General features: G+C 55.5%; 2 protein-coding genes across 2 annotated transcripts; both read right to left on the minus strand.

Moving 5' to 3' along the window:
- Nucleotides 1–10,422: 10,422 nt before the first annotated feature.
- Nucleotides 10,423–12,552, minus strand: LOC136463306 (uncharacterized). The gene is made up of 4 exons (XM_066462313.1): nucleotides 12,295–12,552; nucleotides 11,499–12,122; nucleotides 10,944–11,408; nucleotides 10,423–10,482 (listed from the first exon to the last, which is right to left on the minus strand). Exons 1-4 carry the CDS (start codon nucleotides 12,550–12,552, stop codon nucleotides 10,423–10,425), a joined length of 1,407 nt encoding a protein of 468 aa, XP_066318410.1.
- Nucleotides 12,553–17,402: 4,850 nt separating this feature from the next.
- Nucleotides 17,403–20,520, minus strand: LOC136493688 (uncharacterized). The gene is made up of 3 exons (XM_066489806.1): nucleotides 19,683–20,520; nucleotides 18,794–18,971; nucleotides 17,403–18,252 (listed from the first exon to the last, which is right to left on the minus strand). Exons 1-3 carry the CDS (start codon nucleotides 20,187–20,189, stop codon nucleotides 17,621–17,623), a joined length of 1,317 nt encoding a protein of 438 aa, XP_066345903.1. The 5' UTR covers nucleotides 20,190–20,520; the 3' UTR covers nucleotides 17,403–17,620.
- Nucleotides 20,521–23,619: the final 3,099 nt, after the last annotated feature.

The raw sequence follows: 23,619 nt of genomic DNA on the forward strand, positions 1-23,619 counted from the left end.
CTGCAGCTCTTCTTCACCTTCTGCATAAATAAACGTTAAAGTTAGTGCATTTCCCAAACGCATATATACTAAAGAAATAATTTCGGAATGGACTAGTTTATGTTTACCTCCACAAAAGCCTTGAGAACGCCTGGCCCCTGCCCTCTAGACTCGTGAAGCCGGAACGCTGCTTCGTTGGACAGCCTCGACAATTGTGTCACCTGAGTACAAAAACGCGGTTGAATAGTTTTAGTATACATACTTAATACCAAATAGATAACAAATTGTACCATTCAAGTATCTTACCACGTATCTTTGTAGCGGGGCTCTCTGTAGCTGTGTGTCATCTCTAGTGGCAACGTTGTACACATCTTCGATCACATCTTCCTCCGAGTCATCGTCAATTGTCTCCTCAGTGTACAGGGGCTTGATATGTGTCCTCGTAGACCTGTGAAGCCAGCGCAGGTACTCATCGAAGGTGTGCTGGTCGTGTGGAGGACCCGCATGGATCGGCTACCATTCCCTGGTCTCCTACAAGTGGATGTGCGCGTTGTGTGTCGCGCGCCAATGCTTGGTCTTGTACCTCTTCCTACGGTCATACCTGCAACAAAACGATGTTAGTTGTACCACACACACCTCTGAATTATAGCTTTGTTATTAATCGATAACGCACCCGTGCAATCCTTGGTTGGTGGAGTAAAGCAGTGGTGGGCAGCCTGTCATTCTTTCAAACTGTCTGCAGACCCTGACGGGCAAGTAAATCTCGACCACGTGGAAGAAAATAAGAGGGATGTTGCAGCGATACTCCTCTGACTCATGCCTAGTGATAGGACTGAGATAGTACCGGAGCTCGGGAGCATCCCAAGGACACCAATGCACCTGAACATTTCGTAATTGAGTTAGGCTGTGATATAGTGTAGATTGAACAAGACACATGTATGATAGAAAAGAGAGCGTAACCTGGTGCTGTGTCAGGACGTCGAGACCATCCGTGTACTCCCTGTACTTGCGCCTCGCATTCCCTCTAACTAACTCTGATTCAGTCTAGATAAATAGAGCTACAGGGAGTGTATCATGTCTGTTCCATTGCTGCATTGAACACGATAATGAATTAGCCATTAATAAACTCATCATATGTAACCATATCGAAGAATATAATGAACCGAAGTACTTACCGGTAAACCAGTACTAAGGGGCCTCTCAACTGGCCATCGTTCCCAACACCAAACCTGGAGTAGGTACGAGCAACCTCCAAGGTTCGTATACCCTGAGGTGCGACGGCAGACAACGCATAGCTGTCGATACATCTATGCCAGGACTGCGCTGCCCTAGTTGTACGCCGCTACGTTCTCCCACGGCTGACGTAGTATGTCAAGGAAGATCCAGCTGATGGTGTTGCCCGGGGCGTCTAGGAAGAGGAAAGCACCAAGAAAGTGCTAGAGCCACACTCGAGCGAACCTATCGATCTGAGCCTCCTCAGCCTATGGGTTTAAGTAATCAAAGCGCTCTGTGATCCAGGACGACGAAACACTATAAGTTTTCTTGAAATTTACCAAAGAAAATGAGACCCGATGGCCGTAGAAAAGCAATGCGAGTATTAAATAGGCTTTAATTTCTCACTTATTTTTCTTGGAAGCCTCGTCGTCTAGTGGAAGAAAGCCAGTAAACTGAGCCACCAGCTCTGTCCAGTGATCGTTGTCAACTATCCCTGTCACTGGAAGTTCCCCCAACCGAAGGCCTAAAATAGCCTTCATGTTCTGCATGGTCAAGGTCATCTCACCACAAGGTAGGTGGAACGTGTGGGTCTCAGGCCTCCACCTGTTATAAGAATAGAACGACTGTTAGTTGTCTTAAATTTGTTACAAGAAAATTTACGTACAAAGAATGCACTCGCACCTGTCTACAACTACAGTAAGTAGTGCTGGGTCAAGGGGCAGAAGACCGTGGTTGACAACATAGACAAGCTCGAGGAAGCCGGCACGCCGTATGTACGGCGTATAACGCTCGTCCCCACTGGTGCGCCCTGGTGTGCGTGCGGGGCCTCAAAGTAGGCAAGGCCACCTCTGCGTCGTTGTCACTCAAGATGTGTGCTCGGTGCTGGTCGTCGTACTCCACCTCAATAATGGGGTACAATGGGTGCTGCGTGGGAGGGGTCATCCTGTTACAAATTGATAAACAAAGCGTTAGAGTATTCAAATTAACATTATGTATCATTGCAAAATTTGAACTACTTGTCATGCAATATGAAAGCACATGTATATGTTCAAAGTAAAATTAACAGATATATCACGCACTAGTAACATAAACAACTTCACTAGGAATATAAACATTTGACGAAACTTCATGAAGTCATCAAAATCGACGTATCACGCACTAGTAAGTACCGACATTTGTAAACTAGTATCTATACCCAAAATCCCTAACTAAATAACTAACTATAAACTAAATAATAAATACCTAATTAATCACTAAACCCAAAATCCTAACCTCAAACCTAAAAACTACCTACGTAAATCATAAACAAATTCACTAACCTAACTATCCTAAATCACTAACTATCCTAAATCACTAACTATCATAAATCAATAACAATCATAAAACCCTAACTAACCTATATTACTAATTATCCTAAATCACTAATTATCCTAAAACAATAGTAATCAAAATAACATGAAATTGAGAGGTTACCTTAGGAGCGGGCGGCCTTGACGCGCTAGAGTTCGTGGCGCGGCCGGCGCGGGCGCGGCGTGGGCGGGCGCGGCCGCGTGCAGGCGCTGGCGGCAGGCGGGCGGGCAGGGGTGCGTGCGGGCGGGGGAGGGGGGGGGCTCGCTCGCGATATTTATTTAGCCCAGCCGCGCCATGATCTGTGGTGCGGCACTGCCGCGCCAAGATCGGTGGCGCGGCAGAGCCCTGCCACGTCAGCGGTCAGCGATTCCGGTCACCGTCACGTCAGCCCTCTGCCGTGTCACCATGCTTGACGCGGCACAGACATTTGGCCGCGCCAGGGCAATAGGCGCGGCCAAAAGTGTTAGTTAAAAAACTCCGATCGTGTTAGATTTAAATTAGTTTTCAAAAAGTGTTAAAATTAAAAAAAAAATCCACGCCGCCCGGATCCTCGGCTTTAGGGAACCTGTGAATGTGAATCCATCCGTGGTCACTGGTCAGGAAAACTCCCATGCATGTGTGGTGTCTCACTGTCTCCTCAAGCTTTTCGCAGTGCCACGAGCGCCCAGTTACCGACTCGCTCGAGGCTGGCTCGGCATCAACCCCGTCGCCGCCGCCTTGACCGACTTCTCTGACGGGACGTCACATCCAACTAACGCGTCCAACCACTCCCGCGACGTTAGCCGAACGACGGCATGATACAGCGGAGTGGCCAATGAGACGGGAGCCACATCGTCGCCATGCCGTCCAGGACAGGACGGGGCAGGGGTTATAGGCCGCTGTGCTCGGCACTGTGCCCATGGCTGACACCCGTGCTGCACTATGCTGCCTAACCCCTGCTCCAAGGACAGCGCAGCGTGGGGAGTCAAGTCTGGGTCCCTGTAGCCTCGGAATCGACGTGCAAGACCAACTGCACCCTCCGAGCCTCGGCTATCCGCTTCCGGGCTCCTGTAGCCTCAGGACTCGTGCCCGTCGAGCCCCCCACAATGGTTCAGCCTCTGCACCGACTGGGCCTTGGCTCTCTACGTTGTCAGCACTCTAGGACCGGCACGTCGTCCGCAGTACGCGCCATGCCCTGCGTTAGGCTGCAGGAGCTCCCACGTCGTGCACAGGGCCAAGCTCCTATAGCCTCGGAATTAGTGCACCCGCGCCGTCGCATCTACCTAGCCTCGGCTCTCCGCGCCAGTCAAACATACAGTGACCAGCACGCCTCCAACAGAAGAAGGCGTGCATGCCACCATAGGAGCTCCCACGTCGCACAGGATCAGGCGTGACCGACGCGTCGCTCCAGTGAACCGAGGACAAGACCGCTCCACCGACCATGCCGCCATAGTGACGAGCTACAGGGCTCAAACATGCCGCCTCTGCTCACAAAATGCCACGTAGCAAATACATGTACCGCCCCTGTGCCTCCCTTCGACTATAAAAGGGAGTGATCGGGGCCGCTTCTAGGGGGAGGGGACTCACACGTGCAAGCAACGCACAACGCTCTATAACACACACGCTCCCTCACTACAAGAGATCAACATCTCAAGCAACCCACGCCACTCTACGCAGAGACCTAGGACTAGCTCTCTCTCTCGCCCAGCTTGTAAACCCCTACTACAAGCACCTCGGTGCAAGGAATACAAGATCGCTCTCTCAGACTGGACGTAGGGCACCTATTGCCCGAATCAGTATAAACCTTGTGTCTCTTTGCATCACCATCCGGGATTAGGGGCACGCAGTACACTTTCACTAGTCGGTTGAGGACTCGTCGGACCCAAAACACCAACAGTTGATGCGCCAGGTAGGGGACCATATTGCGTGTCAGCTTAGTCATCCCAACAAGTTCTAGATGGCAGACCCCGCTCGACCACTGCGTCTCGGCACGGTGATCTAGTTCGGGAGCCTAGAGTTCATGTCTCGAGGATATGAGTACGATATGGTACTCCTCCCAACCAGAGCCCCATTGATGGACGACGACATCACACACCAGCAGCCTAGGCGTAGGCGGCGCCCGGGACGTCGCTCTCGTTGCGCTCACCAGGCACGACGTGGGTGGGACCACCCTGACACCACGCGAGCTTAGGGCGATGCACCACGCTTTGCCAGTATCCCATACTGGGCTGTTGGTACAGAGTCCCTGGCTGGGGACCTGTCTAGCTTAAGCCTAGGCAAGAGAAAGACGCCGGTGGCACGCAGCAACGCCCCATCATCAAGCTCTGCCCCGCCACCTCCCAAGGAGTCAACTCCAACGGAGCAGAGCCCGGTGACAACACCATCCCCGTACCCCTTCGGGTTGGGCAATGCCGCCACCGCCTACCAACATTTTGCCCTCGACCTCATCGCCACAATCCTGACCCACACCCACGCTGACTCCTCAGAGTAGGACGAGGCATGGGCCAAAGCGGACTTCTCCAGGCTTCGTTACCCTAAAGCCATGCGTCGCTTCATGGCCGCAAGCGACTACTGCTTTGGCTACTCTGACTCCAACGATGAAGACACTTATGATCCCACTCGTGAGTGATTCAACGTCGAGCTCGGGGTGCTAAGCGCGAGCGATGAGGACAAAGGGGCAGGCAATCGCTAACCTCCCCACGAGGGGGCAGGCGATGCCACACCTCCACGCGTCGAGCCCCCGGTAGCGCGGAACGAGAACCCCATCCCCGAGGAACTTCGACGCCTAGACCTAGAACAGCTCCGTGAGCTTCAGGCCAAGGTTGAACAAGACCGACTCCTTCTGCAGCAGCTCCGAGACACTCTCAAGCAAGAGCAGCAGGGTCGCGGTGATGGCGGAGTAGCCCGGCGGAGGGCTCGTGACGTCAACCACCGCATCAACAACGACGAAGGGGGCGAGCAACCCCTTATCTTCAATCGCGCTAGCCAGAACATCGTGGTAGCAGCGATGCTACTCTGGACAATGCCTGAGCCCTCTACCTCGGAGGGACGACGGGTCCACAATGAGCTCCGAGACCTCCTTGAGACTGCCGCGGTACAGCAGGCCAAAAGTTCCGCCTCTCGACGGCGCGGGGGCACCTTGAAACTACCCATGGCACCGCCTCGATAGGATAGAGAGGCCTCGGTTCGTCTCGAGCCTGCTCGGGCATTGACAGCCAACAAGGCCCCCTCGGTGCACGACCGCCTCTATGACCGACGCGAGGCGCAAGGCGACCGCGATGTGGTCAGCAGGCGACGGCGCCATGACAACGATGGGCCCGCCGGAGGCTACCACCTGCACCGAGGAGGTCGCTACGATAGTGGGGAGGACCGCAGTCCTTCTCCTGGGCCACCTGGCCCTCGAGTCTTCAGCAAGGCCATCCGTGGCGCCCACTTCCCGGTACGGTTTCAGCAACTGGCCAACCTCTCAAAGTACAGCGGCGAGACCAACCCCGAGCTGTGGCACGGACGATGACCTACTCATCATCCGCAACCTCCCCTTGTTCCTATCAGACTCGGTGCGAGCCTGGCTCGAACACCTCCCTCCCTTGTAGATCAACAACTGGCGTGACTTGGTAAAGGTCTTCGTCGGGAATTTCCAGGGCACATGCGTGCGCCCCGAGAACTCCTGGGACCTCAAGAGTTGTCGCCAGAGGCCGAACGAGTCTCTCCGAGACTTCATCCGACGCTTCTCCAAGCAATGCACTGAGTTGCCCAGCGTCGGCGACTTGGAAATTATCCAGGCGTTCCTCTCCGGCACCTCCTATCGAGACCTGGTCCGAGAGTGAGGCTGGAATGTACCAACCACGGCGGCCACGCTCCTCGACATCGCCACCAACTTCGCCTCAGGCGAAGAGGCTGTCGGGGCCATCTTCCCCGACAACGACGCCAAGGGAAAGCGGAGGGACGAGGCCCCGAGGTCTCGGCCCCCACCTCCCCAAGAAAAAGAAAAAGGGTCGCCAGGGGAAGCAGGAGGTTCTCAAGGCTGATCTAGTCATGGCCGCAGATCACAAGAATCCCCGAGGCCCCACCAGAGGTCCCGGGCTCTTCAACGACATGCTTAAGAAGCCCTGCCCTTACCACCAGGGCCCAGTGAAGGACACCCTCGAAGAGTGCACCATGCTCTGGTGTTACTATGCCAAGCCTAGGCTCCCCAACGACGATGCCAAGAAGAAGGGCTCCAGCGATAGGGACAACGACAAGGACAACGGGTTCCCCGAGGTGCACAACGCCTTCATGATCTTTGGCGGGCCTTCATCGTGCCTCACGGCGCGTCAGCAAAAGAAGGAGCGCCGGGAGGTCTTCTCGGTTGAGGTGGCCACTCCCCGGTACCTCGACTGGTCTTGGGAGGCGATCACCTTCGATCGGGATGACCACCCTGATTATGTCCTAAACCCTAGGCAGTACCCACCCGTCGTCAACCCGATCATCGGCAACACTTGGCTCACCAAGGTGTTGATGGACAGAGGCAGCAGTCTCAACATCCTCTATGCCAACACCCTGGAGCTCCTAGAGCTTGACCAGTCATGGCTCCGAGGCAATGCCATGCCCTCCACTTCGCCGCCTCCAACAACGCAGCTGAGTACAAATCCCTCGTCAATGGCTTGCAGATCGCCATCGAACTTGGAGTACGGTGTCTCGACATACGGGGCGATTTGCAGCACGTCGTCGATCAAGTGATGAAGGAGTTGAACTGCCATAACCCCAAAATTGAGGCGTACTATAAGTTGGTACGTCGCCTAGAAGACAAGTTCGACGGCCTCGAACTCAACCACATTGCGTGAAAATTCAATGAGGCCACGGATGAACTAGCAAAGATGGCGTCGGCACGGGCCCCGGTCCCCTCGAACATCTTCACCAGAGACCTCCACAAGTCTTCCATTGACTACGCCTCAACGGTGGAAGAGAGCCCACCGGTCGAGCCCACCGCAGGGCCCAAGGCCCCCTCTATCACTGAGACCCTTGCGGTCGAGCCCGAGGCCATAGAAATCAACGCGGAGCCTCCCAAGGCCGACCAGGGCATGGACTGGCGAGTCCCGTTCCTTGATTGCCTCGTTCGAGGAGAGCTTCTTGCAGACAGGACCAAAGCCCGATGGCTTGTGCAATGAGCCAAAACTTACGTCCTCAGCAACGGCGAGTTGTACAGGCGAAGCCCATCTGACGTCCTCCAACGGTGCATCACCATTGAGGCAGGCTAAGCCCTACTTTGGGACTTGCATGCGGGAGCCTGCGGGCACCATGCAGCGCTTCGGACACTCATCGGAAACGCCTTCCGCCAAGGGTTCTACTGGCCAACGGCGGTTGCTGACGCCACCAAGCTGGTACGCTCCTGCGAGGGATACCAGTACTATGCATGGCAGATGCACCTCTCGGCCCAAGCCCTCCAAACCATCCCCATTACATGGCCATTCATCATGTGGGGGCTGGACATGGTTGGGCCTCTACAGAAGGCCCCTAGGGGCTATACCCAATTGCTGGTAGCTATTAACAAGTTCTCCAAGTGGATCGAGGCTCGTCCGATCACTCGAACCAAATCCGAGCAAGCGGTGCTCTTCTTCACTGATATCATCCACAGGTTCGGGGTTCCAAACACCATCATCACTGACAATGGGACACAACTCACCGGCCACAAGTTCCTGATGTTCTACGACGACCACCACATCCGTGTGGCCTGGTCGGCCGTAAGACACCCTAGGATAAACGGCCAAGTAGAACGTGCCAACGACATGATCCTATAGGGTCTCAAGCCAAGAATATACAACCGGTTGAAGAAATTTGGCAAGAAATGGCTTGTCGAACTCCCGTCGGTCATCTGGAGCCTGAGGAACACTCCGAGCTGAGCCACGGGGTTCACACCGTTCTTCCTGGTCTATGGAGAGAAGGCCATCCTCCCCACTAACTTAGAGTACGGTTCCCCGAGGCTACAGGCCTACAACGAGCAAAGCAACCGCACTGCCCGCGAGGACGCCCTCGACCAACTGGAGGAAGCCCGAGATGTTGCGCTGCTACACTCGGCCAAGTACCAGCAAGCCCTACGACGCTATCAAGCCTGGCGCATTCAAAGCTGAGACCTGAAAGTGGGCGACCTGGTGCTGAGACTGAGGCAGAGCAATAAGGGCCGCCACAAGCTGACCCCGCCATGGGAAGGGCCGTACATCGTCGCCCAAGTGCTAAAGCCCGGGACCTACAAGCTAGCCAGCGAGAAGGGTGAAATCCTCACCAATGCTTGGAACATAGAATAGCTACGTCGCTTTTACCCTTAAATTCCCAAGCATTGTATACATTGTTTCTCGAAATACAATAAAGAAGCGTTCTTTAGTTCTAATTTTTTGAGAAACCCCCCGAGCCCATCGATGGGGGATCGGCGTTACGATAACGCTATAAGGGAGACTCGGCTCTGCCCCTACAAAACCGAGCCTCCCTCGGGGGCTAGAAGGGGACCCCCCCTAAGTCCCAGACATCGTTTTTAGTCATTTTTGAAAAAAAATCTATGCCAAACTCTCTCGCGTACTCTGACAAATTGATTGTAAAAAACCTAAGGACCGAAAGTCTGTCTCAGGGCCAAAAGGCCAGCCCAGCCACGAGACAGCCTACGCCTCTGGGCTACGGCAACTCACCACCTTTTGCCCAAAGGGCAGCTTAGGCTCCAAGGAAGTTTTTTGCAAGAGATATGTTCAAAGACGAGACAGAGGGCAGAGGCTCGGAAATACAATAAAAACGATTAAAAAGCGTATACACACAAGTACTTTAAAAGGCCTCGACGGTCACAAGCGTCATGGCACAATGATGTAAGTCCTAATCTATTTGCATGGCCCCTTTGGCCCAGGTCAAAACTCAGGGTCGCCAGCGTCGGCGGTCGGCGTAGGAGGAACCACCTCCTCTTCGAACAACATGGCCAGTGCTGTGCCAGGGGCCTCAGCCGCCTCCACCAGCTTCATGACCTCCTCCTCAGCCTTCTTGTCATCCTCAGCCATGATGTAACCGTTGCTGACAGCCTCGAGGTCGATGCTGGCGTAGTGTGAGGAGACGACCGCCAGGGCGCGCTTGACGCCCGTATGCAGCGCCCCCCGGAGCCGCTCAGCCGCTCAACACGATCAAGCGGCTCCCGAGGGAGCTGCCTGAATCAACCCCCTGACATCTAGGGCCTCGCAGGCGGTACGGGTGGCGCTCCACAGCGCATTGTGCTCCTGGATCTCAACCTCAAGCATCGCCTGCACTACGACGGAGGCCTTAGCTGCCTGGGAGGCCTCCTTCTCCAACCCTGCGCCGAGATAAGCAGGCTGGGGTTAAGCATGAAAGAAAACAAACCGAACAGGGGCGCAAGCCTATGAGACTCACCCTCGACTTTCTCCCTCTAGTTTTGGACCTCGACCTGAGAGGCCTCGGCCGCCCTGGAAGCCTCCCTCTCTAGCTTTGCATCACATCGGGGAGTTAGGGGTCGAACACAAGAAAAACAAATAAAACAAGGGGCATGGCTCAACAGGACCCACCCTCGGCCTTTTCCTTCTAGGCTAAGGCCTCGACCCGGGAGGCCTCGGCCACCTTGATGGCCTCCACTAGGGCACCTTTCATCAGCAGGTGCGCGCCCTGCTCCGCCTCCAGCTGCTCGGCGACGGCCTTGGTAGATGCCACCTCTTGTTTGGCCTAGGACCTGAAGGTGTCCCACTGGCCGGCCACCCGAGTTAGCTCCCCCTCCAGCTCCTTGATCCGCACCACCAAAGGGGTGGCCTGCTCCTGAGCCATGGCCGCCTCGCCCTTCATGTCAGCATAGCGAAGGCGGAGGTCCTCCACCTCCATGCTCCGCGCCGATAGAAGCTCATTAGCATTGGCGACCAGGTCCTTCTACTATCGGAGCTGGTCCTAGACGTCCCTCTCCCACCGGAGGAACATCGACTTCTCGAGGGACCGGGCCTCGAGCTCCTGGATAGGTAGAACAAACGTCAAGCACTACGAGAAAACTTGGGAAAAAGATGACACAGCACGAGAAAAGAAAGTGCGTACCTGGGCAACACCCGGCAGGTTGTTAGCCATGACGGACAGCACTGTCCGCAGCGACCGTGCCACCAGCCGGTGAAATTGCTCGAGGGAGCCCCAGTGCCCCCCTTGTCCGCGTCCTTGAGGGTGAACAGAGGCTCCCCCTTAGGGTCGTACTAGCTCCGCCACAAGACACGCGGTCTATCCCGCCCACGAGGCTCGGGTTGTACCCGGACAAGGGCCGAGCTCCCCTCGCCAGAAGTCAGAGCTGGCTGCTCCGCGGTGCTAGCCGCCTTGGCGTCCGCCACCTCCTTCCCCCAGGAAGTATCGTCGGAGGAGATTGAATGAACCTCCACCTCCCGGACGCTCTCCTACAACGGCAGTGGGTCTTGGACCGAGGGCGGTACCGAAGCTTGCCCCGCCTCCGTCTCCGCATCCTGGGCCGCCAGCTTCACCGCACCCAAGCCGGCCTCCGCCACCTCGGCCTTAGTGGTCCTAGGAGCTCCAGCCTCCGCCACCTCAGCCTCGGTGGTCCTGGGAGCCCCGGCGTTCGCCAACTTGACTTTGGAAGCCCTGGAAGCCTCAGCCTCTGCCACCTCAGCCTTGCCCTCGGTGGCCTCAGCGACTGAAGGCACCTTAGCTTCACCAGACTCGAGGGCCCCGGCCTCACGCGGCATAGGTGCCACCTCCCCCACCTGCTTCATGGCCGCCTCGGTAGCCTCTCCTTGGGCGACCAGCTCCTTCGGGTCGGCCCTAGCCGATGCCGCGCCACGCTGCATGGCGGCCTGCGTGTCCGCCACCCATCGGGCGATAGAGCTAGTGCTCACCTTGAGCGCCTTAAGTGGCGCCAGGGTAGGCGCCTCCGCCTGACGCTTCCGGCTGAATACAAAACACTCACGAGGTTAGCATACGACCAAAGAACGAGTGGGAGATGCTGCAAACTCCACTGACAAAACACTTACCTTGAACGGGGAAGCAATAGCTTCCGCACCGCGTCCCTCGTCCTTGGCAACGGCATTGGCGGCGGCGGTGGCACGGCCCCCATGTCCGCCGATACCGGCCGGCCCTCGCCGGACTCCAACGCCCCCTTGGCCCTCTACGGAGGCGGTTGGGTTGCCACCGCCGTCGCCCGCTCCACCTCCGCCGTTGAGCCCATTGGGCTGATGGCGCGCTTCCCCGACGCCCGTGTCTCGGGCGTGTCGGCCTCGGCCCCGGGGCGGGCGATCGCCAGCCCCGAGGCGCCCTCTCCTCCTCCTTTTAGACGCTAGGCCACTCGCCGACGCCCCGGGCGTCGTCTCCCTGACATCAGGGAGATGGTCTAGGGACCCTGCCCCCGCCTCGCTCTCGTCGTCATCGCTCGAAGAATCCATCGACGATGATGATGGAGACGGCTCCTCCGGGAGACCGTCGTGCCTCTGTTGCCGGCGACGTTTCTCTAGCTCATCGTGCTCGAGGCTCTTCCTCTTGCGCCTTGCCTCCTCAGCATCCTTCCGCTCCTTATACGCCTCGGCGTGCGCCCTGTTCTCCGCTCGCCGCTCTATGTCCTCGGGAACGGGCAGCGAGGAGGCTCGCACATCCCTCATCCCCTGTAGGAACGGCAAACGCAAATAAGGGAACAAATTGAAAACGTAAGGAGCAAGGAGGCCTCGGGGGCCGCAGCGACACGTGACTCACCAGAGAGATGTACCCCCGCGACGAGCGCATCGGGAACGGGGTCAGATCACTGCTCCTCTGCCGCCCCTCCACCGTCTCTCTCACCCGACGCAGAATCTCCTCGTCGGAAAGGGCGACGACGGACAACCGGATGCCGTCGATCGGCTCACTTGGTGTCATCTCGAACAGGCGTTGCCGTCGAGCCATCAGCGGCAGCACCCTCCAGCGGTGGAAGGCCGCCACGACCACGGCCACCATAAGGCCATGGCTACGTAGCCTCTCCAGCGCCCTCAGGAGCGGCTGTAGCTTGGACTGATCAGCCAATGGGACGTCGTACCTCCACCTCTCCGGTTGGCTCTCCATGACCCGTCTAATATAGGGGGAGGCCCGCCGTCATCATCGTGGAGGTAGAATCAGCTGTTGTACCAGCGGCGGTTGGACAACGCAAGCTGGGCCGGGATGTAGAAGGGCTATCGGTCTTGGCGCACTTGGAGAGTGTAGCCGCTGGCCCTCAACACCTTCCGCGTGCCTATCGTGCCCGCCGGCTTGGTGGTGAGCCCTGCCCGAAAGAAGTGGAGCCATAGCTCCCAGTGGGAGGCAATGCCCAGGTACCCCTCGCAGACGGCGACGAAGATGGCCGCCTACGCGATGGAGTTGGGGTTGAAGTTGTGGAGCTCCACGCCATAGTAATGCGGGAGCGCCCGCATGAACCAGTCCGCCAGCAAGCCGAGGCCGCGCTCGTGGAAGGCCACGAAGCTCATGATGTAGCCATCGCGTGGCCTTGGCTCCGACTCGTTTCCCGGAGTAATCCACTATGGTCTGTTGGGGTTGGTGACCGAGCGGAGGAGACCGTCGTCGACGAGCGACAGCAGCGTCGCCGTGGACACGTCGGACGAACCCCAAGGATCCGCCTGGAGGACAACGGCGCCGCCGGCCATGGGTGCAGTGGAGAATGTGGCTATGGTGGTAAGGCGTGCTCTCACTATCTCTCTCTCTCTCTCTCTCCTTTCCTCCCCCTTCTCCCTTCTTCTCCCCGGCATTCTCTTCCTCTGTTCTTAGCAACCGCTTGAGGGCAGAAAGGGCAAACGCAGGCGAAAAAGGTAAGGAGGGGTGGAGCATGGCTCATCATGTATTTATGAGGGAGGAAAGAAGGCAAAACGGGTGGGCAACGAAACCGGGAAAGTTTCCCTCAGATCTAGCATAGTTAATCCAGATCCGACCAAACCGCCCACGCGTCCACATTTTCCTTATTAACCGCGCGCACACAGTAATGTCCCATCCATAGACGTCGCGTCGCATTCGACCACAGCGACGGCAGGTGCCGTTCCGTCTCTCTGAGGAACCGCCTCAAAAGGCGCACCCACCGTCATCAGCCGATGGGAAGGGAATATCCCCCTCCTGATTCCTTTCAGACTAAGGAACTGGGCATCGAGCCCATTACGGTCCAGGGGTTCGAAGGCTGGGCCCCTAAGGGTCTCGACGGCCACCCCAGGACAAACAGAGTCAGGGATGACAATGGGCGAGCTCGTACATGGTCGAGGCCCAAGCAAGCAATTGCTTTGGATGCCCTAAGTCGTGTCCGAGACCGGCAGGGAGGTCTCTGAATGGGATCCCACCACAGGGAGGCACTGAGCCCCTGGGGCCAATCGAACGTCCCTGGGACCCACTAGAGAAGCCCTCTAGTACTTTTAGAGTGCGTCTCTGGACCGCTAGCCGACCCCTATCGAATGGGGCACGGGCCTCCACTCGGACTTACCCGGTAACAGCTCACTGGAGGTGTCACTGCTCGCCCACCGAGGGTAGCCTGACATACTCTACCCCTCCTTCCGAACGAAAAGGATGCGTGAGGGCCGCACAAAAAAGACAGGGAAACTCCTGATCGCCCTCTTGCTCCGAGTAGAGGCTCGGGGGGCTCTTCCTGCAACCAAGCCAAGGCCCAGCGACCCGAACTCCCACTCGAGGGCTCGACAAACGCGATAAAACCCCTCACTCAACATGAAAAAAGCCCCTGGAGGAATAAATCCACTCCTCCAGGGCCTCGGGGGCTACACCCGGCGGGTGCGCTCGCGCGCACCGACCGAAGCCTCGAGTATGAAACACCATCCCGCCAGGAGCTGCCGCGAGCCAAGTCTCGTCAAAACCTCAGGGAGAGCACTCGCACTCTCCCCGAGGCTCGGGGGCTACTGTCGGGTACCATAAAAAGGGGTCCCCTAAGCAAGAACCGAAAAAATCGCTTAGACCTTGTAAATATCGAAGCCAAGAGACAACCACCGGCAAACCCCCACCTTATCCAAGGCCCGGCTGGACCACCCGGCCCACCTCGAACAATATCGGGGCTCACCCGAAACGGGCTCGGCCTAGAACGAAACCACGAGGCCTCGGACGAGGTACCGGTTTTCTGACTCGCCCGAGGCCCCGCGCCACAAGGCCTCGAATGAGGTACCAATTCTCCGACTCACCCGAGGCCCCGCGCCACAAGGCCTCGGACGAGCGCCCAGTTACCGACTCGCTCGAGGCTGGCTCGGCATCAACTCCGTCGCCGCCGCCTTGACCGACTTCTCTGATGGGACGTCACATCCAACTAACGCGTCCAACCACTCCCGCGACGTTAGCCGAACGACGGCATGATACAGCGGAGTGGCCAACGAGACGGGAGCCACATCGATGCCATGCCGTCCGGGACAGGACGGGGCAGGGGTTACAGGCCGTTGTGCTCGGCACTGTGTCCACAGCTGACACCCGTGAGGCACTATGCTGCCTAACCCCTGCTCCAAGGACAGCGCGGCGTGGGGAGTCAAGTCCGGGTCCCTGTAGCCTCAGAATCGACGTGCAAGACCAACTGCACCCTCCGAGCCTTAGCTATCCGCTTCTGGGCTCATGTAGCCTCGGGACTCGCGCCCGCCGAGCCCCTACAATGGTTCAGCCTCTGCATCGACTGGGCCCCGGCTCTCTACGTTGTCAACACTCTAGGACCGGCCCGTCGTCCGTCGTACGCGCCAAGCTCCTGTAGCCTCGGAATCAGCGCACCCGCGCCGTCGCATCTACCCAGCCTCGGCTCTCCGCGCCGGTCAAACATACAGTGACCAGCACGCCTCCAACAGAAGAAGGCGCGCATGCCACCACAGGAGCTCCCACGTCGCACATGATCAGGCGTGACTGGCGCGTCGCTCCAGTGAACCAAGGACAAGACCGCTCCACCGACCATGCCGCCGCAGTGACGAGCTGCAGGGCTCAGACATGCCGCCTCTGCTCACAAAACGCCATGTAGCAAATACATGTACCGCCCCTGTGCCTCCCTTCGACTATAAAAGGGAGTGACCGGAGCCACTTCTAAGGGGAGGGGACTCACACGTGCAAGCAACGCACAACGCTCTGTAACACACACGCTCCCTCACTGCAAGAGATCAACATCTCAAGTAACCCACGCCACTCTACGCAGAGACCTGGGACTAGCTCCCTCTCTCGTCCAGCTTGTAAGCCCCTACTACAAGCACCTCGGTGCAAGGAATACAAGATCGCTCTCTCAGACTAGACGTAGGGCACATATTGCCTGAACCAGTATAAACCTTGTGTCTCTTTGCATCATCATCCGGGATTAGGGGCACGCAGTACACTTTCACTAGTCGGTTGAGGACCCGCCAGACCCAAAACACCGACACTTCTCTAATCTCTCTCTCTCTTATCTTTGTTGTACGAAGTACTTCGTAGGATATTTATCTGTTTATCATTATTCTATAACTGAATCCAGATAAAATGAACTAATTGTTAGGAATCAGATCAACGGAGTATGTTTTTACCAATCCCAATCCAAAAAATGAGACACGAGGAGATAGACATGCCTAGATAGATTACTTATCATGTATCTTCTAAAAGTCTATATAAGTGATATCGTATTATTTGTAGTGTAACTTTTTATGTCTCCTAAAACACTACCAATGTCTTTACTCTTTTACAAGTGAATAGGAGAGAGTGGATAGATCTATATAGGGAGAAAAGGTGTGCTCTTAGGTACTAAAACTTTTAGGTATTGTGAATAGGACCTCCTAAAACATTACCAATGTCTTTACTCTTTTACAAGTGAATAGGAGAGAGTGGATAGATCTATACAGGGAGAAAAGGTGTGCTCCTAGGTACTTAAACTTTTAGGTATTGCGAATAGGACAAGAGCATCTTGACCAGATCTCTTATATTGCATCGTATATAAGTTGTTTTATAAGAAAGTACTTTAAAATCAATTTAGGATTACTACTACATCAAATTACTTAAAACTTGTCTCCTATATTTATTTAGGAATATGGGAGAGGGGCTCTCTTTTTTACTTAGAGGGAAGATGCTTCTTTTAGGAGATCTCTTAAATACTATACAGATGGCATATGACTATATGAGATTGTTGTAACACCTCCGTCTCTTAAAATACTATTTTTAGCTATAAGAGATTGGATAGAATATCTACGGGCGATGCTCTAAGTAATCGGTTGGAGCAGCCTTAATCTCTCATATTGCAGTTCTTTTTATAATTTGCTGGAGCTTGGTCTTCCCCGAATGCAGTGGTGGTAGATATAGACGAATCTCAGGAAAAATCGGTGCGGCGTGGCCGGGGGTAGATGACGACGAGCAGATGAGAGACGGACTGCCGCAAGACTGTAGCTGCCTATTTAATTTAAACATTTCCATCTCAAGGGTAGCAGTAGCCGATTTAGTAATGGCGTGTTTGGATTGGATCACGAGCTGGCTCCGGAGCCATCCGATCCTTTCTGTAGTTCATTTCTCGGACTCGGCTCGTCTGCCAGAAAAGCAAGGGGCTGCCTCGTCCAGAACCATGCTGACCGGAACCACCTAATCCAGCAAACCAAACAGCCTGTAATATTATCTTTGAGTTCTTGATGATGGCCGCTCCCTTAGCTAGAATGTTAACCTCAATTATCGATAAGGGTCTGATTGACACGGCTTCTCCTTAAGTGATCTTAGAGAAGCACGGTATTCATTAAGCAGAAGGAGAGTTTTACAAATTAAAGTTGGAACGGTAATTTATAATTACCGAGCCAAACACTGACAGAGATCACACAGTTGTGATTTACAACAGTTGTGACAGAGATCACACAGTTGTGATTAGAGAAGCCGAATCACTTGAGAAGGAGTCGTTCTTTACGACTTTAGTTTCCAAAATGACTCGGGCTCCTGCAATATCCACTAGAAAACGGCTCTTCTTAAAATGTTTGGTATGGTTTCTCTGTACAAGCTGCTGCTTCTGCCGTGCCAAACAGATTCTGAGGTTGGTACCCCTGCCGGCATTGCTCGCTTCCTCCGACATGAAGGTCTTCTGACGCGCCCATGCAATTCAGCCAAAGCTAGTTCTACTAATCATTTGGGACATGTTCGATTTCCTTCCACGTTACTTACATCAACAAGCTAAGTTCACATCTAAAGAAACCTACACAAACAGACACCTCACCACCTCGCCCACCAGTTGATCCACCAGCATCCCCGCCACCACAGCGCCGACCTCCCGCTCCTCCTCGCCGACCTGCATCCACCGCCGGCCCCGCTCCATCTCCGCCATGACGGCCGCCCCGCTGCTGAGCACGTCCGCCAAGCCCCATCGCTCGGTTCCCATGCCCTCCAACCAGCCCCTGGCCGCTGCGGCCACAGCAGCCTCGCCGTCTACGACCCGCTCAGCCTTCCGTCGCAGCACGCCACCGGCCGCCGCCGGCCCAGTGAGGAGGAGCTCGGCCTCGGCGTCGTGCGCCTCCGAGCGCTGGCGTTTCATCTCCACGAAGAAGTCGAGCAGAAGCCGTTCGGACACGTCGTCCAAGTCGGCCGATACCGGCGTGCCCATGAGCAGCGAAATAAGGTCGTCGTCCTCGTCTGGCACGTCGTGGACGACGCTGCCTGCGCACGTCGGCGTTGCCGCGTCTCCTGTACGGCAATGGATCATCTGCTGCTGCGGTGGGACGTCGGCGGCGGGGCCGTCGGGGTCTGACGTGGTGGCGAGGCGCGCCTCGAGATCCAGGGGGGCCAGCTCGTCGCGGCTCCCGAACCGTCGGATCTTGTGCGTCTTTCTCCCTGTTGCACGACAAAGGTTTTAAGCATAAGTACGTGGATGATTGCTTGCATTGGTTAATCACATGATGGTCAGACTACACGACATGAACACGCAGGCCTCTTGCCTTTTTCCGATCGTCACTGGTGATGTGGGTCCAGCAGGATCTCCCTAGCTATCGTGTCCGACAGTTGTACTAAACATTTGGCACGGCTTTTGTGATGTCCGTATCCTGTCCGGGCAAAAGACAGGAACAGAGTAGCTAGAGCCCGGCACTGCCCGACGAATATACCTCTTCTTTAAGATTAGTATACACAGATTATGACCCCAATAATTCGTGTTTGTCCTACTATGCATGTAACCGCATTTGAGCGTGTAAACCGGACGACATTTCTGAAGGCACGGTCAACTGCTCAGTGCCGGTGTGCCTCTGCTCTACGTGGTACATTTTTCCGAACTGTCACTGCGCATGACCTCAGCCTGATTCGTACATCTTGCTTGTGTTCTTCCTGCGACGTTTTTATATTTATCAAGTATACATGCTCAGAGATGATGATCACTTACTCTGGAGACGTGCGAGGCTGAAAGAAGGCAGGGAGCACACGAGGCCGGCGTCCGTCAACTCGTCATCGTCGTCGAAGGGGAAGTCCATGACGGCCACGGGGCTGAGCTGCTCCTTGTCGTCCGCCTCCGACCCCGAGCTGGACCCCTCCTTGGACACCACCCTCTCCATCGCCACCACCTGCATTATTGCACGGCAGACTACATGAGCAACCGCTGATAACATAGCATATAGCAGCATGCAGCAACAACTCCTTGTAAATAAATTGGGCACCGCAACAGCGACTCAAGGCCAAGCCGCCGTCCGTACGGAACGAGCAGCAAAGCGGAGGAGGGCGCGCGCGGCTGGGGGCTGGCGTCGCCGTGCGGGGTGGTGCCGTGGACTGAACTTTTCGTACAAGACAAAGGAGCACAGACAGCAGCACGGGGCGACAGCGCTGGCTTCTGGAGGCAGGAGCAGGACGCTGGGCCGCCCGGGCAGCATCGGCGTGCAGTTCAACACTGAACAGGGCGGTTTGGGTGGGTGGCCCTACAGTGAGCGACTGAGCGCTAGGCTGTTTGCAGCGGTAGATGGACAGTGATCCTTCATTTTTCACTGCACCGACCGCCTATTATTACGGACAGGGCCACAGACAACTAGTACCGCATTTGGTTGTGGAATCAATGTGTGGGGCTTGGCTTCAATTCCGTGATCATTTTACATGGCTAAATCCACTTTATCATTACCTTAAGTGCGTAAGAACGACTAACGAAAGCAAAACAGTGGTACCGGAACGAACGAGACGCCCTAACTGAATTAACGCCCAATTATTGGAGCATAATGCGCGGCAATGGTAGTGTGTAATTGAGCCACAAATATAGATGAAAGAACCGCAATCAGGAATTACGTTACCTCGTGCTCGTCTCCGGCGGCGGCCTGCGAAGGATGACGGTGCACGCTGTCCTCGGTGGCCGACGAGAAGTCCGAGGAGTCGGACTCGGACCGCGACCCCCTACTCGTCCTCCCGGACGAGTAGTTGTCGCTGGACTCCGACGACGTCTCCAGCTCCTCGGAGCTACTAGAGCCGCCGCAGCCGGCGGACGCGGCCGTCTTCGCCGCCACGGCGTCCTCGTCCTCCTCCTCCTCCTCGTCGCGGCGCCTACTCCAGAAGCCGCCCCGCCTGCTGAGCCGCCGCGAGAGGCTCCTGGAGAAGTGGGACAGCTTGCTCGGGCGGCGGCGCCGCAGGCGCAGGGAGGGCGACGACTCGAGGAGGTGCCGCATTGGCGTTAGCGCCGACGACTCGCCCAGGCGGCGCGGGTAGCAGCGGAACCCCGCGGCGCTGCACGAGTCGCAGTCCAGCTCCAGGAGGTCCTTGAGCCTCAGCGGCGGCGGCGGCGGCGTCCCACCCGCACCAGCCATCGCCGCGCCTGTGGTCTCTGTGTGTGTCTCGATCGCCGGTCACTGCACGCGTGCACTCGCTAAAGGTCGGTAGCCACGGGTGCGTGCGTGTCAAATCAACTTGTGCTAGGCACCGATGATCCGCGCTCGAGCGCGTGTGGGTTTTAAGGGCCGGCGGGGCGGGCGCGCGGGTGCCGGGCAGCTTCCGCGGCGTGGCTGGCCGTGCCCGTGCGGGCGGGCATAAACAAATGCGCGAGTTGAAGCTTGTCTTGATGCGGGAGCAGGTGCTCGCTCGCTCCGGGCTCCGGACTGGCGGAGGCGAGGCGAGGCGAGGGGTCAGCGCTGAGCGGGGGTCAGGGCGATCAGCTAGCGGCCAGGGGGCGGGGCGTGGCGCCGCGCGCCGTGGGTGGGCGTGAGAGCGAGGGTGGGAGCATTCGCGTGCGGCCCCGGGTTAAATATGCCAAACGCACGGGGGATCGCGACGAGACGCCTAGTGTTCTCCGTGCTTCTTCGTTTGCCCCGCCGCGACACGGGCAATGTTGCTCCTGCAATCCCTGCTAGCTACTCGGGTGCCATGGTAATCAGTTTCATTCACACCCTCCCGGGGTGGCAAATGGCAATGGTTCTGTGCCTAACTGCGTACATGGATGAATTGATGAGCCTTGGACCAGGCAGGCACTGCTGCACGATCGCGGCTGCTGGTGGCTGCCTTGTACTCGACGAAACTGGACTCTGCCGGGTCGACAGTGGTAGACTGGTAGTAGTAACGCGCCGATGCGTGCGACAACAAACAGCTCGCCGCACTCGGTAGTTGGTACTTGCTTGGCCCTAGCTAAGGCCTAAGCCAATGCATACTAAATAAACTGCATAGCTTGCGCATGACCATCGGTTTGATGAGGATTCACGAAAACATCTGCAGCAAAAGCAAGGCTTTGTTTAGATCACCTCCAAATTCCAAGTTTTTTCACTCTCTCCGTCACATCAATTTTTAGCCGCTTGAATAGAGCATTAAATGTAGGTAAAAAAATAACTAGTTACACAGTTTAGTTGGAAATCACGAGATAAATCTTTTGAGCTTAGTTGATCCACGATTAGATAATATTTACCAAATAAGACGAAAGTGCTACTATTCATCGAGTTGAAATTTTTTGCAATCTAAACATGGCCCAAGTGAAAATGTGAATGAGGTGCTGGGGTCCAGTCCAGTCCATGATTGCACCAAACTGTGCTGTGCACTGGGCACGTACGAGCAGTGTACTCCAGCAACCGATCGATGAAAAAGCCGGTCGCGTGTGTCCGGTCTGTTCTAGTTCGCAGCCTTTTCGTTTCGGATTTCTCCTTAAACAGTATTTTTCTCTTACACCAAATTATTTTGCTCTGTCACTCTATGCCTATGTGCGGCAGCTAGCACAGGACGCGCCACATTGACTCCATTTACTATTTCATTTTTTTTTTACCCCGTTTAAACGTAGAGAAGCTGCGCATGGCGGTAACTAAGAAATGTTAAGATCGAGACCGACGGCTGTAACTGTAACCGTGTCCTATTCTAGCCAGCCTTGCACTGTGTCAAGGCCTTGTTTAGATCACCTCTAAATTCCAAGTTTTTTCACTCTCTCTCCATCACATCAATTTTTAGCCGCTTGCATGGAGCATTAAATGTAGGTAAAAAAAAATAACTAATTGCACAGTTTAGTTCGAAATCACGAGATGAATCTTTTGAGCTTAGTTGGTCCACGATTGGACAATATTTACCAAATAAGACGAAAGTGCTACTATTTATCGGGTTGAAATTATTTGCAATCTAAACATGGCCCAATGCTGGTTTTTGTTTTACGATGGATGATGGCGAGGATTAGTTAGTTCTTTTACTCTAAATCACCATCGAACAGCACGCATTGACCGCAGGAACCTTCGGCGCGGTTTCCACGGCCGCGCGCGAGCTCTGGGCCTCTGGCTGGCGCTGTCACGAATCGATTCGATTCGCGGCAGCCAGATTTCAATTCACTCCTGTACTGTAATAACCTCCTGCGCCTAGGCCTCGCTACCGCCGCTACGAGTCAAGCTCCAGCTGACTGCCTCGCGTACGGAGAATATGAATCTGCGTGTTATTTTAGTCTCTAGATTCGAGTCCCGGCTGCCGCTTGTCCTCGGTGATTATGCTCCGTTTATTAACCCGGTCTTTCGACTTCGAACGTGCTCGATCTACCGTCCACCCATTTTCAATTTCGAATGCGCGTGTGCAGGTGATGATGGACCGTCTCCGAGCTCAAATCGAACCGGCGGTAGCTGTGGCGTGCATGCACGGGCAACGGCACCGGCACCGGCATGGAACCAGAGGCGCTTTAAGGTGGCTGCCTCCTCTCTCGCGCGCGGTCCATGCACATGCACGGCGGGCAATGATCAGGCCAAGTGCATGCACGCTCTTGGACTAGGATCACGTCAAGACTGTGGTGTTTGTTTGACAGCACTGTGGGGTCGCCGTGTAGTAAGTACTTCGTGACGGGTTCAGGAAGCAGTTGTTGTAGCCTGCACTCGGCCGCGCAGCGGCACGTCGTCTCCATCCGCGCCGCTTGACCTTTGGTTCCGCAGCTGCGTCTGCCTGTGGAGACGTACGGCCAACACAGCACAGCACAGCACAGCACACGGCATGTCTTGTTGGACAGATGCGCTGGTAATACGTAATAGAGTATTGGGGCCGCGTTTCGGTTCCTGGAAGCAGCGAGCACCTGAACTTCATTGGCACCGTGCCAGTAACTTTGATGTGGCTGCTTCTGTTTAACACGCATGCCTCTCCCCTGCACCATGTTGGGTTTTGGTTTGGGGACTTTGTTCTAGGATTTGGAAACAGTTTTTTTGGTACTAAAACATCAAAATACCTTCATCTGCCCGCTTCAAAAATTCATGTAACACAAAAAAGGGCAGGTCTGCGAATTGGTAGACACATCACACACGGCTGCTGCCCTGATCCAGTTGAAATTGCATGGTAGTCAGAGTGCAATCAGCAAGAAAGAAACCACTGGCAAATCAGGGGGGCAGAAGACAAATAAATGACTGGCACGTCGCAAACGATTAGATTTTCTTTTAAACCCTCTCTGTCCACCGCAGTATCCGGCTGTTGGCGCATTATTAGCAGGTCAATATGGTAATGATGACGATGTGTACAACAAAGTATGCTCGGGTTGGGTCCTTAGGTCCCGTTTGGTTCTAGTGACGGGAGAGGACGAGGTGAAATGGTCCTCTTTTCACTAATGTTTGATTTGAGGGATAGGAATATGATAATTTTCAGTAAGAATATTCTCGTGAGATTTCGAGCAACTTGTACCCTAGGAAGAAGCGGACGAGGTCATCCCGCCTTAACGTCATCACACACTGTCTCCTTGGCACCGACACGAGGAGAAGGAGATGGAGGTGTGTTAGGTGATGTGATGGCGGCGAGCCCCTGCGATGGTGA

The sequence above is a fragment of the Miscanthus floridulus genome, chromosome 1 (assembly GCF_019320115.1).
Source record: "Miscanthus floridulus cultivar M001 chromosome 1, ASM1932011v1, whole genome shotgun sequence".
Lineage (NCBI taxonomy): Eukaryota > Viridiplantae > Streptophyta > Magnoliopsida > Poales > Poaceae > Miscanthus > Miscanthus floridulus.

Bases quoted from the DNA above. Each gene is read 5' to 3' on its own strand.
- LOC136463306 (XM_066462313.1), bottom strand. From the start codon at position 12,552: ATGGAGAGCCAACCGGAGAGGTGGAGGTACGACGTCCCATTGGCTGAT. The intron at 12,123-12,294 runs GTGAGAGAGACG...CCGTTCCTACAG, and splicing joins ACGAGGAGATTCTGCGTCGG to GGGATGAGGGATGTGCGAGC. The intron at 10,483-10,943 runs GTACCGCCCTCG...CTACCTATCCAG, and splicing joins CGGAGGCGGGGCAAGCTTCG to GAGCTCGAGGCCCGGTCCCT.
- LOC136493688 (XM_066489806.1), bottom strand. From the start codon at position 20,189: ATGGCTGGTGCGGGTGGGACGCCGCCGCCGCCGCCGCTGAGGCTCAAG. The intron at 18,972-19,682 runs GTAACGTAATTC...GCAATAATGCAG, and splicing joins CCGCCGGAGACGAGCACGAG to GTGGTGGCGATGGAGAGGGT. The intron at 18,253-18,793 runs GTAAGTGATCAT...GTCGTGCAACAG, and splicing joins CAGCCTCGCACGTCTCCAGA to GGAGAAAGACGCACAAGATC.